This window comes from Dendrobium catenatum, unplaced genomic scaffold (genome assembly GCF_001605985.2).
Source record: "Dendrobium catenatum unplaced genomic scaffold, ASM160598v2 fragScaff_scaffold_629, whole genome shotgun sequence".
Lineage (NCBI taxonomy): Eukaryota > Viridiplantae > Streptophyta > Magnoliopsida > Asparagales > Orchidaceae > Dendrobium > Dendrobium catenatum.
In genome coordinates, this window is record NW_021319091.1 from 579,768 (window position 1) to 594,490 (window position 14,723).

Genomic DNA, 14,723 nt, shown 5'->3' on the forward strand with positions numbered 1-14,723 from the left:
AACAATAAAAAAATTATCCCAAATGAAACCTAATTTATATTTTTTAAAATTTTAAATAATTTATTTTATTTTTTTAAAAATAATCTGATCTATTTAAAAGCTTATTTAATTTATTGTTATTATGATATATATATATATATATATATATTTCTTTTATTTTACTTTTCCATATATCATTTTCATCATTCATCTCTAGGCCATATTCATAGAGACATTTTGGTGGTTGGCTGTGTGAACTCTTAAAGCCCAAAAGGCAAAAGCAGAGCCGATGACCAGTGGAAGCTGCGTGCAAAAAATTTTTTTATTTATTATTTATTATTTATTTTTATTTTTTACAGAAGTTTATGAATTATGAGCACTCAATATTTTTTATTTATTTTTGAAATTAATTCTCATTCCATTAAGATAGAGGATATTTGATTAAATTAAAAAAAATTATATCAAAAATCTTAAGGCAATGTAAGAGGAATGAATTAATAACAATGATATAATATGGGAAATTTTTTTTAAGGAGCATGATATTAATTTAAATTAGGAATATGAATAACATAGTAATAAAAATTAAAAAGAAACAAACTTGCTAAATTATTTGGCATATTCTAGAGAATTTGGTGCATTCAGAACTAGCCAAATCATTTGGTGCATCGTTCTTTAAAATGTGCTAAATTATTTGGTGCATTCACCGTATTTAGCTAAATTAAAGTCCGAAATTACTGCATCAATGCACCAAACAGTTTGGCGCATTCAATAGAATGCACCATTCTGTTTAGCTAATTTTCTTGTTCTAAAATTTTTTAATGCTCTGCTCTTATTTATAATTTAAATTATACATCATGTTCCTATTTATAATATCCCGTCTAATGAGAGAGAGAGAGAATAATTTTTTTTAATGGAGAAAGGAAAACAAAGCTATTTAGCATTCTCTTCTAGAAACAACAAATAGTGTGAATCAACGACAAATGGGAGCTGAACTATTGATGGCCAAAATTGGAGAAATGTTTGGCATTTACAAAGCTATTTGTACTCTTTTGGCTACATATGGAGAATCTCTCCACCACATTGAAGGGATCCTCAAATTTTCATTTACCCAATTTGATTGTATCACACTAAAAATAAAAAAATTAACATACCAAGATTAATTTTTATTCATAGTTTTTGAAATCAAATTGAATAAAAACATGCTTTAATCAGAGAACCTAGATTACTAATGTTGTTACTCTTTTTCAACTAAGAGTTCGTTTAAATCAATTGCAATTTTTTTATAAAGTTGACTGTAAAATTATCAAGAAAAAATTTACTTTTTGACAGGTGCTGTAAAAATTACATTTTAATATAATTTTTTTTTTTGAAAACAATGAAAAATAACGGCCAAACGAAAAAACAAAGCAGTAAGAAAACTATTCCAAATAAAGTCTAAGAGTATCATTTAGGTGACATGGTTATGATCATTACAACTATTAACGATATATTTTGGTTCTTTTACAACATCAATTTGAAGTCATTCAGGCTTCGTTTAGGACGACTTTTTTAATGCTTCTTAAAACCTTTTTTTAGTTAAAAAAAATTAAATTTTTATACTTGAAACTGCTTTAAGAAGCAATAACAAAGCCATCCCAAACGCAGCCTCAATCTAATTTAGCATGCTAATTGAAAAAAAAAAAAATCTAATGAGCCAAGTTTGAGGGCTTACCCTCATAATTAGGCTAAATTACTACATGCGGTCACCAGACGTTGTCTCGAGGCCAAGAAGAACGAGCCACATTACCAATTCAGATGACATAACATGTCCTGATTGACCTCTGAATAATTCGGTGACTGCATATAATAATTTTTCCTAATATTTAATTTTATTTAATTGACATAGGATAGACCGGACGTAGCTTCCATATGTCATAATGGTATTAATTAGATCTTCTATCAAGCGTATAATGCATATTTTATAGATATTAATTAAATAAAAATAATTAGGCTGTCCTAACCTGTTCTCGGCTAATTAAAATAAAATGGTTTACAATGACTACAAGGAAACGAAAGTTTGTCTAATGATTGTTTTGATAGCAAGACAGATTTTAGAAATTTAAAATAATATTTAATACACTATATGTTTATCAGAAGTTTAGCATCTCTCTCTCTCTCTCTCTAACTGGCTGGAATTTGGCAGTAGCTTATTCTTAATCAATTATTGGCTTTTTATTAAGCTGAATATCGATAAGGTTAAATAAGATTGCATTTGAATATATAATAAATTTATTATAAAGGGAGAGCGAGATTATTATCTTTTATTATTATTAAGTAATTAATTAAAATTTAAAATTTATTTTTTAACTGTTTTGATTATTAAGTAATTAATTAAAATTTATGATGCATGTAAAAAAATATATAATTATAGTTTCATTCAATTGTTTTTAGCACATTAGCAGTAGATATATATAGGCATGCACATGACCTGAAATTACATATATACCACTGAATCTTTTAGGCATTCATATAGCAAACACCTTACTATTTATGTTATCTTATACAACATACTAACACTCTAGATCAAATAAAAAATATTACTAATAAAATCTATCTTTTTATGCATATATTTTAATATTCAATACAAAAATATTATATAAATAATATAAAAATTTAAATATTAGATATTTAAATAAATAAGAATTTTTATGATATTTTTTATTTATAGCAAACAATTGGGCATGTGTAAATAAGGACATGTTTGTCATTTACGACACATTGGAGGATATGCAGGTTCACAATGTAGCTTCGTTAGGGACAATTTTCTTATTGTTTTATGAAGTAATTTTTTAATATCAAAATTTTTTGTAACAAAAAACTACTTCATAAGATAGTAAAAAAAAACTGTCGTAAACAAGAAAAGTTATTTTGTGCGGACACTGGACAATGTCCGGAGACCAACCAGAACACACCACGTCGCTTTTTTGCTCGATACCAGTGCTTGATACCGCTGTATGCCGAGTGACGTGGTGCGTTGTGATTGGCCTCCAGACCGTCCAATTTTCGCACATTATAATTTGGGCAAATTTTCGAAGTAAGAATAATTAACAAGGAAAAATTTTAAGAGTAAGCATGATTAGAAATTGTATTAACAAATTAAGCATGTTTTAAAAAAAATTTAAATTTAGGCAAAATCCCTTGTTGAAACGATGACTTATGCTGACTAGGATTGTAGCCGTTATGCTGACCTGACAAATAAATGCTTATAGTAATAAGTCGCCCGAATAATAGATGACTTATAAGTCGCCCGTTAAACTTAGCCTATAATTAAAAAAAAAATTTAATAAAAAAAATTCTACAAGTTAACGAATTTTAATGTTAATTAATATGAGTCAATAAATGAGATTCATTTTATGGATAATAAAACCAAAAAAACGAACATTCTTCCTATTGAAGGTTTTCCTGTTTTGTAGTCCTTGAAGCACAATTTTTTTTTTATTCTAAAAAAATATTAAGAATCATATTTTTAAGTGACTTGCAACAATTATTTAATGAGTGTTTCATTATAAATACAAGAAAAATTTTTAAATTGGCTCAGGTACTAGGCAGGTTAAAAAAGACTTTTAAATAAAATGCTAATAATTTAAATGATCCATAACATAAGCATACTGAAATTAAATAATCCATAACATAAGCATACTAAAATACATAAAAGGATGAACTAGCGTCGCCTACGTGGCCTCTGTGGCAAGGCATCGAGGCAATGCATCGATGCCTGGAGTGTAATGTTGTGGAGGTCGTCGTGGCCTTTGACGTAGCATGTGATGTTCCTCCTCAGCAACTTCTTCCTCAGCTATGTTATCTCTATGAAGGGAGCTCGGTACAAAATCTGGGGTGAGGTATGCATCCAAATCCGCTGGCATATGGTTACTGAAGAGGTCCGCAGAGGGCCCTTGATCAGGATAAGAGAAGGGTCCAACATATCCACTATAATGCTGAGGAGGTTCTTGGATCATAGAAAATGGTGTATCATGTTCACTTCTATCCTCAAAATATCCTTGATCTTGAATATACAACTGCCTACGCAAACCACGACAAAGCTCTGCCACCGTGTTTATGTCCATATGTTGTTGTGTATCATTTGTACTATTGAAGTGTTGTTGCAAAGCTTGTTCAGTACCAAGAAAAAAAATCCCTCTGAATTAACAAAAGAAATTTGTTATTATTAAAATAAAAAAAAGAAATTATTTAAGAAATTTATAGAATATTCAAACGTACCAGAAGGTGCTCAGAGGGAGCTCTAGGATATGCTGTTGGCTCAACAGGTGCCTTCAACATATATAGTGTTGCCCATGACTTGTACCACTGTATGTAGTGATGAATCGAGTTGTTATTATGCTGGTCAAGGAGGTCCCCTGTAACTATGTATCCACGCCCACTCTCCCATATGACAATGTGTGCTTGGTGGTACAACATCCAGTCCATGTCTGATTTTCCACGACCATCTACCCTTTTGAAGCTTGGATCCATTGGTTGGATGTTAGTAGTTGGGCATAATCCAAATTGTCGTAGTACTCTATCTGGCAAGTGCCACTCAACCCTCTTCCAACTGATCAGAGGCACTCGTGCAGTCCAAATGTCCTCCCCTGATAGAAAAATCTGTGCGACCTGAGCTTGAATATTAGGCGTGTATGGCTGCCAAATTACCTGCATTTTCAATAATAAGTTCTATAAGTTTGAATTAACAAGTTAATTTTTTATTTCAAAACTTTAAGAAGATACCTGACTATCAAGTAAACCATCGAGCTCATCTCTATAGCTAATAATATTTCCAACAGGCAACTCTCTTAGCCGATCATCATTCCACCTATTACATTTATATTATAAATAAATAAGATTTTATTGCATGTAGTATTAAAAAAATTAATTAAATAAAATTATCTCATACCTGAACCTAACACTAAGACCATGAAGTTTCACTGAAAAGGGAACACGAAGCAATGGTCGTCCTACATGCAGATGCTCCCAAGCCCAGATTTGTACCAAATGAATGCATCCAGCTATATTGACCCTACTAGGCCGTGTTGCTTCTCCAAACTCTATATACAAATGGGCTAAAATTGCTCCTCCAAGAGAGTGTACTGAATACTGCCAAATCCTCCATAATAGTAATGTATTGTAAATATCTCTGAACCTGAAGTATCCGGGAGGAGGTGACAGCCTAATATGAACAATATGTAAGCTCGAACATGCCTCCAAAAATCAATATCGTTCAGGTCCAAGTAGGAGTCACGACAAAATGTCCATCGCAACCATCTGAGGGGAATACAAGTTTGTGCATGTGCCTGTCCCATACGAAACCTTGATGTGATGCGATGATCCAATGGGTCCCGATATGCAACATCTGGTAGTGGATGGCTCCCAAGAGGTCATCACAGTAGTCTGATCAACTAAGCCAACGTCTCCCAGCTCCAACAACATCATGCCCTACCAAAGCAGAACCATCTATATAGACACCCAAAATCATAGCAACATCCTGCAAGGTAATTGTCATCTCGCCAACAGTTAGGTGAAAACTATTTGTCTGTGGTGACCACCTCTCCATTAAGACTGTCAACAAATGGTGGTCCATCCGTAAATATCTCATTTGGCTAACACAATCTAGCCCAACCATTCTTAAACCATACATAAATCTTGGGCAATTCACCGTCCATTCGTGCACCATTAGAAGATGTGATGCTGCTTCCAATATTGTTCCCTACAAAGACGTATAATTAGTAAGAATTAGCTTAAATATTTAGTATAATCATAAAAAGTTCAATAAATATTGGATGTACCCCATCAGGATGTGCTAATCTATGTATACCATGTAACGAAGCAATGTTAGGATGAACCTGAGTTGGAGGTAGTGCATCACTACCACCCTCTCCTGAGGGCTCACCGGTCGTACGTTTCTTTCTACGACGTCGTATAAAGATATGATACAGAGATTGTGCTTGCTCGTAACTACGGGGAGTAGCTCATTCACTTGTCTCAGAAACCATATCCATGATTCGTTACACTCTAACTCAACTATAACAAATGCAAGTGTATATAGACCATTATTAACATCCATTCCGATCGCAGTTAATAATGTCCCCCGATATTTACCGAGTAGGAATACCCCATCAAAACACAGAACTGGCCGACAATAATTCCACCCAGTAATGGAAGGACCAAATTCCCAGAATAGTATTTGAAACGTATTTGTCTGTGTGCTTTGAATTCTATATACCGTTTCAGGCATTGCAGAGGCAACAACATCCATGAATAAATTAAGAGTACGATAAGACTCCTCCCAACTGCCAAAAACAACTTTAATTGCCTTCCTCCGAGCATCCCAAACATTCATGTATGACACTTTAATATTGAACTTCGAAAATTTGCCCAATTAACAATTTAACTATACGATTAAGCGTGGCGCTGGAAGAATTTATAAATAGGCAAAGTCGCTCGTTTGAAAGGCGACTTAGGTGCAATCCAGAGGACGACGTGGATAATTTAATTAAGTCCAAGTCGTCCGTTTAACGAGCGACTTATAAGTCGTCCGTTAAACAGGCGACTCAGACTGAAGTCTTAATTGCCACATCATCTGCGACGTCGTCCTCTGGATTGCATCTAAGTTGCCTTTCAAACGAGCGACTTTGCCTATTTATAAATTCTTCCAGCACCACGCTTAATCGTATAGTTAAATTGATAATTGGGCAAATTTTTGAAGTTCAATATTAAAGTGTCATATATGAAGGCTTGGGATGCTCGGAGGAAGGCAATTAAAGTTGTTTTTGGCAGTTGGGAAGAGTCTTATCGTACTGTTAATTTATTCATAGATGCTGTTGCCTCTGCAATGCATGGAACGGTATATAGAATTCAAAGCACACAGACAAATGGGTTTCAAAGACTATTCTGGGCATTTGGTCATTCCATTACTGGGTGGAATTATTGTCGGCCAGTTCTGTGTCTTGATGGGACATTCCTACTCGGTAAATATCGGGGGACATTATCAACTGCGATCGGAATGGATGCTAATAATGGTCTATATCCACTTGCATTTGCTATAGTTGAGTCAAAGTGTAACGAATCATGGATATGATTTCTGAGACAAGTGAATGAGCTACTCCCCGTAGTTACGAACAGGCACAATCTCTGTATCATATCTTTATACGACGTCGTAGAAAAAAACGTACGACCGGTGAGCCCTCAGGAGAGGGTGGTAGTGATGCACCACCTCCAACTCAGGTTCATCCTAACATTGCTTCGTTACATGGTACACATAGAGCAGCACATCCTGATGGGGTACATCTAATATTTATTGAACTTTTTATGATTATACTAAATATTTAAGCTAATTCTTACTAATTATATGTCTTTGTAGGGAACAATATTGGAAGTAGCATCACATCTTCTAATGGTTCACGAATGGCCGGTGAATTGCCCAAGATTTATGGATGTTTTAAGAATGGTTGGGCTAGATTGTGTTAGTCAAATGAGATATTTACGGATGAACCACCATTTGTTGACAGCCTTAGTGGAGAGGTGGTCACCACAGATAAATAGTTTTCACCTAATCGTTGACGAGATGACCATTACCTTGCAGGATGTTGCTATGATTTTGGGAGTCCATATAGATGGTCCTGCACTGGTAGGTCATCCTGTTGTTGGAGCTGGGAGACGCTGGCTTAGTTGGCCAGACTGCTGTGATGACCTGCTTGGGAGCCATCCACTGGCAGATGTTGTATACCGGGACCCATTCGATCATCGCATCACCTTAAGGTTTCATATGGGACAAGCACATTCACAGACTTGTGTTCCCCTCAGATGGCTGCGTTGGACATTTTGGCGTGACTCGTACTTGGACCTGAATGATATGGATTTTTGGAGGCATGTTCGGGCTTACATTTTGTTCATATTGGGTTGTCACCTTCTCCCAGATACTTCAGGTTCAGAGATACATTTACAATACCTGACTATTATGGAGGATTTAGCAGTATTCAGTACGTACTCTCTTGGAGGAGCAGTTTTAGCCCATTTGTATAGAGAGTTGGGAGAAGCAACACGGCCTAGTAGAGCCAACATAGCGGGATGCATCCATTTGTTACAAATCTGGGCTTGGGAGCATCTGCATGTAGGACGACCACTGCTTCGTGTTCCTTTTCCAGTGGAACTTGGTGGACTAAGTGTTGGGTTCAGGTATGAGAAAATTTTAATTATTATATTTTAATAATACTACATGCAATAAATTCTTATTTACAATGTTAATGTAATAGGTGGAATGAGGATCGTCTCAGAGAATTGCCGGTCGGAAATCTCATTACCTATAGAGATGAGCTCGATGGTTTACTAGATAGTCAGGTATCTCCTTAAACATCTGAATTGAAAAATTAACTCTTTATGTCACATTTACTAATCTAATTTTTACAAAAATAGGTAATTTGGCAACCATATACGCCCGATATTCAAGCACAGGTTGCACAGATTTGTTTGTCAGGGGCGGACATTTGGACTGCACGAGTGCCTCTGATCAGTTGGAAGAGGGTTGAGTGGCACTTGCTAAGAGAGTTGTCTATTGGAAATATCATTAGCTATAGAGATGAGCTCGATGGTTTACTTGATAGTCAGATATCTTCTTGAAGTTTTGAAATAAAAAATTAACTTGTTAATTCAAACTTATAGAACTTATTATTGAAAATGCAAGTAATTTGGCAGTCATACACGCCTGATATTCAAACTCAGGTCGCATAGATTTGTGTATCAGGGAAGGACATTTGGACTGCACTAGTGCCTCCGATCAATTGGAAGAGGGTTGAGTGGCACTTGCCAGATAGAGTACTACAATAATTTGAATTATGCCCAACTACTAACATCCAACCAATGAATCCAAGCTTCAAAAGGGTAGATGGTCGTGGGAAATCAGACATGAACTGAATGTTATACCACCAAGCACACATTGCCATATGGGAGAGTAGGCATGGATACATAGTTACAGGGGACCTCCTTGACCAGCATAATAACAACTCGATTCATCACTACATACAGTGGTACAAGTCATGGGCAACACTATACATGTTGAAGGCACCTGTTGAGCCTCCCACAACGGCATATCCTAGAGCTCCCTCTGAGCGCCTTCTGGTACGTCTAAATTGAATATGCTATAAATTTCTTAAATACTTTTTTTAAAACAATAACAAATTTCTTTTGTTAATTCAGAGGGATTTTTTCCTTAGTACTGAACAAGCTTTGCAACAACACTTCAATGGTACAAATGATACACAACAACAGAGCTTTGTCGTGATTTGCGTAGGCAGTTGTATATTCAAGATCAAGGATATTTTGAGGATAGAAGTGAGCATGAATCTCATTTATTAACTCATATTAATTAACCTTAAAATCCGTTAACTTGTAGAATTTTTTTTTAATTATAGGCTAAGTCGCCCGTTTAACGGGCGACTTATAAGTCGTCTATTATTCGGGCGACTTATTACTATAAGCATTTCTTTGTCAACTCAGCATAACGGCTACAATCCTAGTCAACATAAGTCGCCATTTTAACAAGCGATTTTGTCTATATTTAAATTTTTTTTAAACATGCTTAATTTGTTAATACAATTCCTAATCATGCTTACTCTTAAAATTTTCCCTTATAATTTCTATGTAAACAAAGCCTAAGTTCTCCCTAAGTTCTAAGCTGTTGTCCAAAATTAGTGAAGCACAAATAAATTCATAAACAATGGGAGAAATTTTAGGAATCTGCTTCCACATACAACAGAAGAAGCTGATTTGTAGAACTTCAGCAAAATGCAATGTATTAGTAAAGTAGAACGCAGCTACTGAAGACATCTTTAGGGGTTTGAGATATGAAGACCTAAGGAAATAGAAAATAAACGGTTAACAATGGTTATCACATAATTGATGATTTTGTCTCATCTAAATAACATATCTTATGCTGTACATAATGACCTTGCTCAGCCAGGTAAAAAGTTCTACAGCTGAACAGAATGGGAACAAAAAAATGAGGTTTGTAACGCGCGCTCAAACTATCACGAGCAGTGGCTTCTAGCTGCGCTTAGGAATCCAGGAATTGAAGGATCTGACGGGGAAAATTGTTAGCACAACAAAAACAAAATGGTTGAAGGTTAAATGCATCTCTGCAGCACATTATCATTAGATCATAACACCCCAGTTACCCCATCATTTTTAAGTTGTGAAACTTAGGGGTGTAGGTGAGCCGAGCGCGCTCGATTTTTGACTCGTTAACAAGTTCATTAGTTAAACTTATCGAGCATTGAGCTAGACCTTGAACTCAAATTATAGCTCTTATATTAAGCTTGCCCAAGTCAGGTTCAGCTCATTGGCTTGCAAATCGACTCAATTTAAAAAAAAAAAGGGTAAGCCTAAATCCCATTTTCCCCTCACTTCCTTCTAAGATTTTCAATTGATTGCTTGAAGTTATAAAACATGTTTTCCAAAATGGTATTTACTGGATTCAATAAGTTGGTTGGATGTAGTTAGGAATTAAACTCTAAAATCACCTTAAAAACACTTCCAAACATGAAAATTCCATTTTACCCCAAAAAACGAGCAAAAACAAAATAATTAGTTTCTAAAACACGTTTCCTATCAACGAGCAAACAAAATGAACTATACATTAGTTTCTATGGGATATTCCTATGAAATATGAATTTTTAGAATCATAAAAGGGCAGACATCTGGGTCTCTGAGTTTGTCAAGAACAAAAGCAAGGTTCGTTATTGCTGCCTGCCAAATTCTATTAATTCTTCAAATGTGATAAGCAATCAGGAAAGGATGACATAGATCTAAATAGAAATCATATAAATTACAGAGGATGTGATTCACCATCTAAAATTATTTCATCGAGAAAAGAGATGATATCGATTGAAAGCTCAATGAGTAGTTTTTCATGAAGTGTTGCTCCAAAACAAGATTTTTAGCCGTTTAGTAGGATATATTGCTTAGCATCTTAGCCTTATAGAAGTTTCCAAGTACTTAGAAACTAGCTTATTTAATGCCCACAAAAGCTTGGTCATACAAAAAGTGATAGATCATCTTTGATGTTAATGATCCAGGGTGGAAGTTTATGTCCTGATACTTTCTTCAAGGGAGAGCTTTCCTATGTAATATGTTAGACCGGTCTAGCCAATCCATACGGGACCGACTCAACGAAACAGAGGTAGAAGTTCCGCCTCAGCCTCTTGTACCAGTCACACAAGCCGTTGGATCCAAAAAAACTATTTAGAAAGGATTTTTGAGGGAGTTAGGAGGGAAATTTGAATGTAGGGACTGTTTAGAGTTTTTTTTTTTATTGTATCCATTAAATAGTTTGTTTTCCTAGGATTAGGGCATCTTGAATTTGGCTGAAATTTTAGCTCTTAAGTTTAGGTTTTTGGGCTCTAGCGGCGTCTAGAGGATTGAGAGAGATAGATCCTCCTCTCGAATAGAGGATCAATTGTATCTTGCTATTTACTTCCATTAGTTTGTGTTCTTGCAATAAAATTCATGTGTTTCACTGATTTTCCATTGGATTTATGGATCGCTCTAGCAGATTTCATCAAGATAGTTAGGTTTTACATAGGAATTCCAAGTATTTCCTATCATAATCATTTTCTTGTAGAACAATGTCTATGCTTTTGAGCTGGTCTCTTCCAGATTTGTACTCTTTATGTATAGCAAAACGATGGATGTAAACAAATTTAAACTCATTCATGATGCCATTCTAAAGACAACTTATAATTACCAATACTAGTTGAAATTCTGAATCCATTTATAAGAAGAACATATGACATCTAAAATTGCATTAAACTCACAAAGCGCAACAAGGACATTAACTAGTCCGAAGGAGTTGCGACGATTCAGCTTTTTGGTCGACCAGAAACAAAAACCCTAGTAGCATAAGCATATAAAAAACATGAAGAAATTAGGATAAGGAAAAGTACAAGGGTCGGCCGTAGCTAGGGCTTGAAGGTGTACGGCTGAGGGAGAGAAATGGGACCTCTGCGGGATTCGTCGTTGTCGAGAAGCCTCTTCACTCTTTTCTTAGCGCAATACTGACGATCAAAGTGCTTCACCTGTTCAAATCCATCAGAAATTGGGGAAATTTTCTTGTTTCAATAAGTAGAAAGGCAGGTAACAACGATACCCAAGTGGGGCGACAACTCTTGACGAATTCGTCTCTGGAACCCTTGCATTCGGCCGGGTATAGAAGGCCGACGGTCGCCACCTCCGTTGGCTTCTTGTCCGCCTCCTTCTCCAAGCAAGCATAGAAGGCGTCCCGAGCCTAACCATCGAAATTAGAGAACAATCATCAGAGAGAGAGAGAGAGAGAGAGAGAGAGAGAGAGAGAGAGGAGCAGGGAACTGATACCTTATAGCATGATTCCCTGCCCTTGGAGAGAACGTCCACCATTATCACCATGCGGGAGGCCGGAGCTTGAAGTGTTGGTCTTCGGGATAAAGAGCGCGCTAAAGGCAGGGAGGCCAGGAAGAGAGGCAGCAGAGAGGGAGTCTCTCTAGCCCCAGCCATCTTCAATCTTTTGGCTGTCTTAATTGATAAGGTTCACTATCAGTATTGCGAAGGTGAAATATAATCGTAGATGTTGAAAATTGCTCCTCTATACCTTGCTGGTGACATGTTGATAGGTAGAGGGAAACAAAATGCAAGAATATCAGAATTTGTTATTATTATTATATATATTTTTTCAAATTTCAAACCTGAATGGATAAACCAATGCGAAAGCTTAGGAAAAAAAATCAACTAAAAAAATTTGATAATATTTTAAAAATTATTAATTTGTGCCCTACTAAAAAAATTTCAAGCTCCGCGACCCACTCATAACTAAGAAGAATCTAGATAACCCGACCAAGATGTCCCACAAGGATTAATTCCTAAATATCCTTCCCATAACAACTCAAAATGCTTAATCCACTTAAGCAAAGATTATAAACCCTAAACATAAAATATTAGATATGATGGAGATTAGATGATGACATGACATCTGATGCATAAATTAAGCGTCCTTTACATTGAAGGAGACGCACAATCAGAATGCAATAAAAGACTAACTATCAATAATTTCATGAGCATGTTTGTCGTTTCTATGAACAAAAAATTCCATATTTACAAATTTACTAAAATAGTCTAAATACTGCACCATATCTACTATTTTTTAAATTTTTTAGCTCTTTTATTTATTTTTTTAGGCAACGGGGGTATCTACTCGCTGCTACTTTCATAGGAAGCATAGGCGGATGGAGGGGGGGCACGTGCTCCCCCTAAAAAAATTGATTTTTTTTAAAATCTCAAGAAAAATTAAATTGGAAACTTCAAGAATTAAATCGGAGACCATATGAACTCCGATTTCAATAAACTTATAGTCGAACTGAACGTCTCGAAAATACGAACCCAACAACACCAAATTCAACTCAATCCGAACCGAAATGACTCCAAATCAAAGACCCGAAGCATATTTGGAAGGTTCAAACCATAATTTGTATTACCAAACGGTTTCCAAAAATGACATTCTTATAGTCGAATCGAGCGGCTAGACAAGACGAATCCAACGAGCCCAAGATCGCCGAATTCTGATATTACTAAGACATTTAAATGCCCAATAAACGGTCCACGATTAAGATTGATCATCCATTCAAATCACTCCCAATTTAATTTCTTATTTATTTACATTCTTTCTTTAATGATATTATCTTAATCCTATATTAATTCAATCTTAAATAGATTTTATAATTTTTTTTCTCTGTGTGCAATGAGATTTTTAATATCACATATTTAATTAATATATTAAACATGTTCTAGCAGAAATCAAATGATTTGATGATTGAAGTCATTTTATGAAGAAAGAAAATAAACTAATTTACTACCAAAGTTTTATCATTTTTAATACTGATTATATTGATCCTAAGCCTGAATGTAAAAAATTAAATGAAAATTTAAAAAAAAAATTTAGGCCCCCCCTAGATATATTTTCTGGCTCCGCCACTGATAGGAAGCGCTTAATGGTATAACTAATCCCTCGATAAGCCTACCAAACATACCAGAAACCAATCCCATAGGTGCAAGGCTCATAATTATTTTCTCCCCACTTAAAAGGTCGTACGATATGAGATAGAAATCGAACATGAATTACGAGTTTCCAATCATGCTCGCCTACTAATCCAACTAAGCCCGCTGAGGTACCATATCTACTGTTCAAATACGGTCTTAACAATCATTTAAGACAAAACTAATATCTTCTGTTATCCTGTAATAATATTTATTTATTAATTTTAGTACATAGAATAGTCATTAAAAATTAACAATCAGCACACTGAAACGTCAGCCTACCGTGCTGAGGCGTACCGCCCAGCACCCACGGATCCGTGCACATGCAATAATAAAAATAAAAAACTCTTTTCCCGCTTCTATTTAAAAAAAAAAAAAAAAATCACACATATCATAATCACACTTTGAACTCAAACAAAACACTCCTCTCCTTGATTTGGGAAATTATTATGTGCGGCCTCCGGATTCGTTTGGAGGCGAATCTGGACGCGCCACGTACGTCACCCGGGGCCCGGTGCATCCGGGTGACGTGGCGCGTCCGGATTCGTCTCGAGACGGTCTGGACATCACACATAATAATCTCTCCCTTGGTTTGTTAGTTAGGAGCTTTTGCTACCTAAGAAGTCTTGAGTTCGAGTCTTACGTATGTGATATGTATG

General features: G+C 35.5%; 2 protein-coding genes across 5 annotated transcripts; one reads left to right on the forward strand and one right to left on the reverse strand.

Moving 5' to 3' along the window:
• Positions 1 to 5,925: 5,925 nt before the first annotated feature.
• Positions 5,926 to 8,625, forward strand: LOC110094451 (serine/threonine-protein phosphatase 7 long form homolog). The gene is made up of 3 exons (XM_020819690.2): positions 5,926 to 8,184; positions 8,262 to 8,346; positions 8,422 to 8,625. Exons 1-3 carry the CDS (start codon positions 7,403 to 7,405, stop codon positions 8,623 to 8,625), a joined length of 1,071 nt encoding a protein of 356 aa, XP_020675349.2. The 5' UTR covers positions 5,926 to 7,402.
• A 1,106-nt stretch (positions 8,626 to 9,731) lies between these two features.
• Positions 9,732 to 12,448, reverse strand: LOC110094444. Of its 4 annotated transcripts, XR_003700957.1 has the most exons (5): positions 12,373 to 12,448; positions 12,149 to 12,286; positions 11,946 to 12,077; positions 9,952 to 10,081; positions 9,732 to 9,856 (listed from the first exon to the last, which is right to left on the reverse strand). XR_003700957.1 is itself a non-coding variant. In XM_020819683.2 (4 exons), the coding sequence occupies exons 1-3, from the start codon at positions 12,421 to 12,423 to the stop codon at positions 11,961 to 11,963; spliced, it is 306 nt and encodes a 101-aa protein (XP_020675342.1). In that variant the 5' UTR covers positions 12,424 to 12,448; the 3' UTR covers positions 9,732 to 9,856; positions 11,946 to 11,960. The 4 variants fall into 4 exon arrangements, 3 of the variants coding, with proteins under 3 accessions (XP_020675342.1, XP_020675338.1, XP_020675337.1); XM_020819683.2 differs by lacking the exon at positions 9,952 to 10,081; XM_020819679.2 differs by lacking the exon at positions 9,732 to 9,856 and having other exon boundaries at positions 9,866 to 10,081.
• Between the last annotated feature and the right edge of the window lie 2,275 nt (positions 12,449 to 14,723).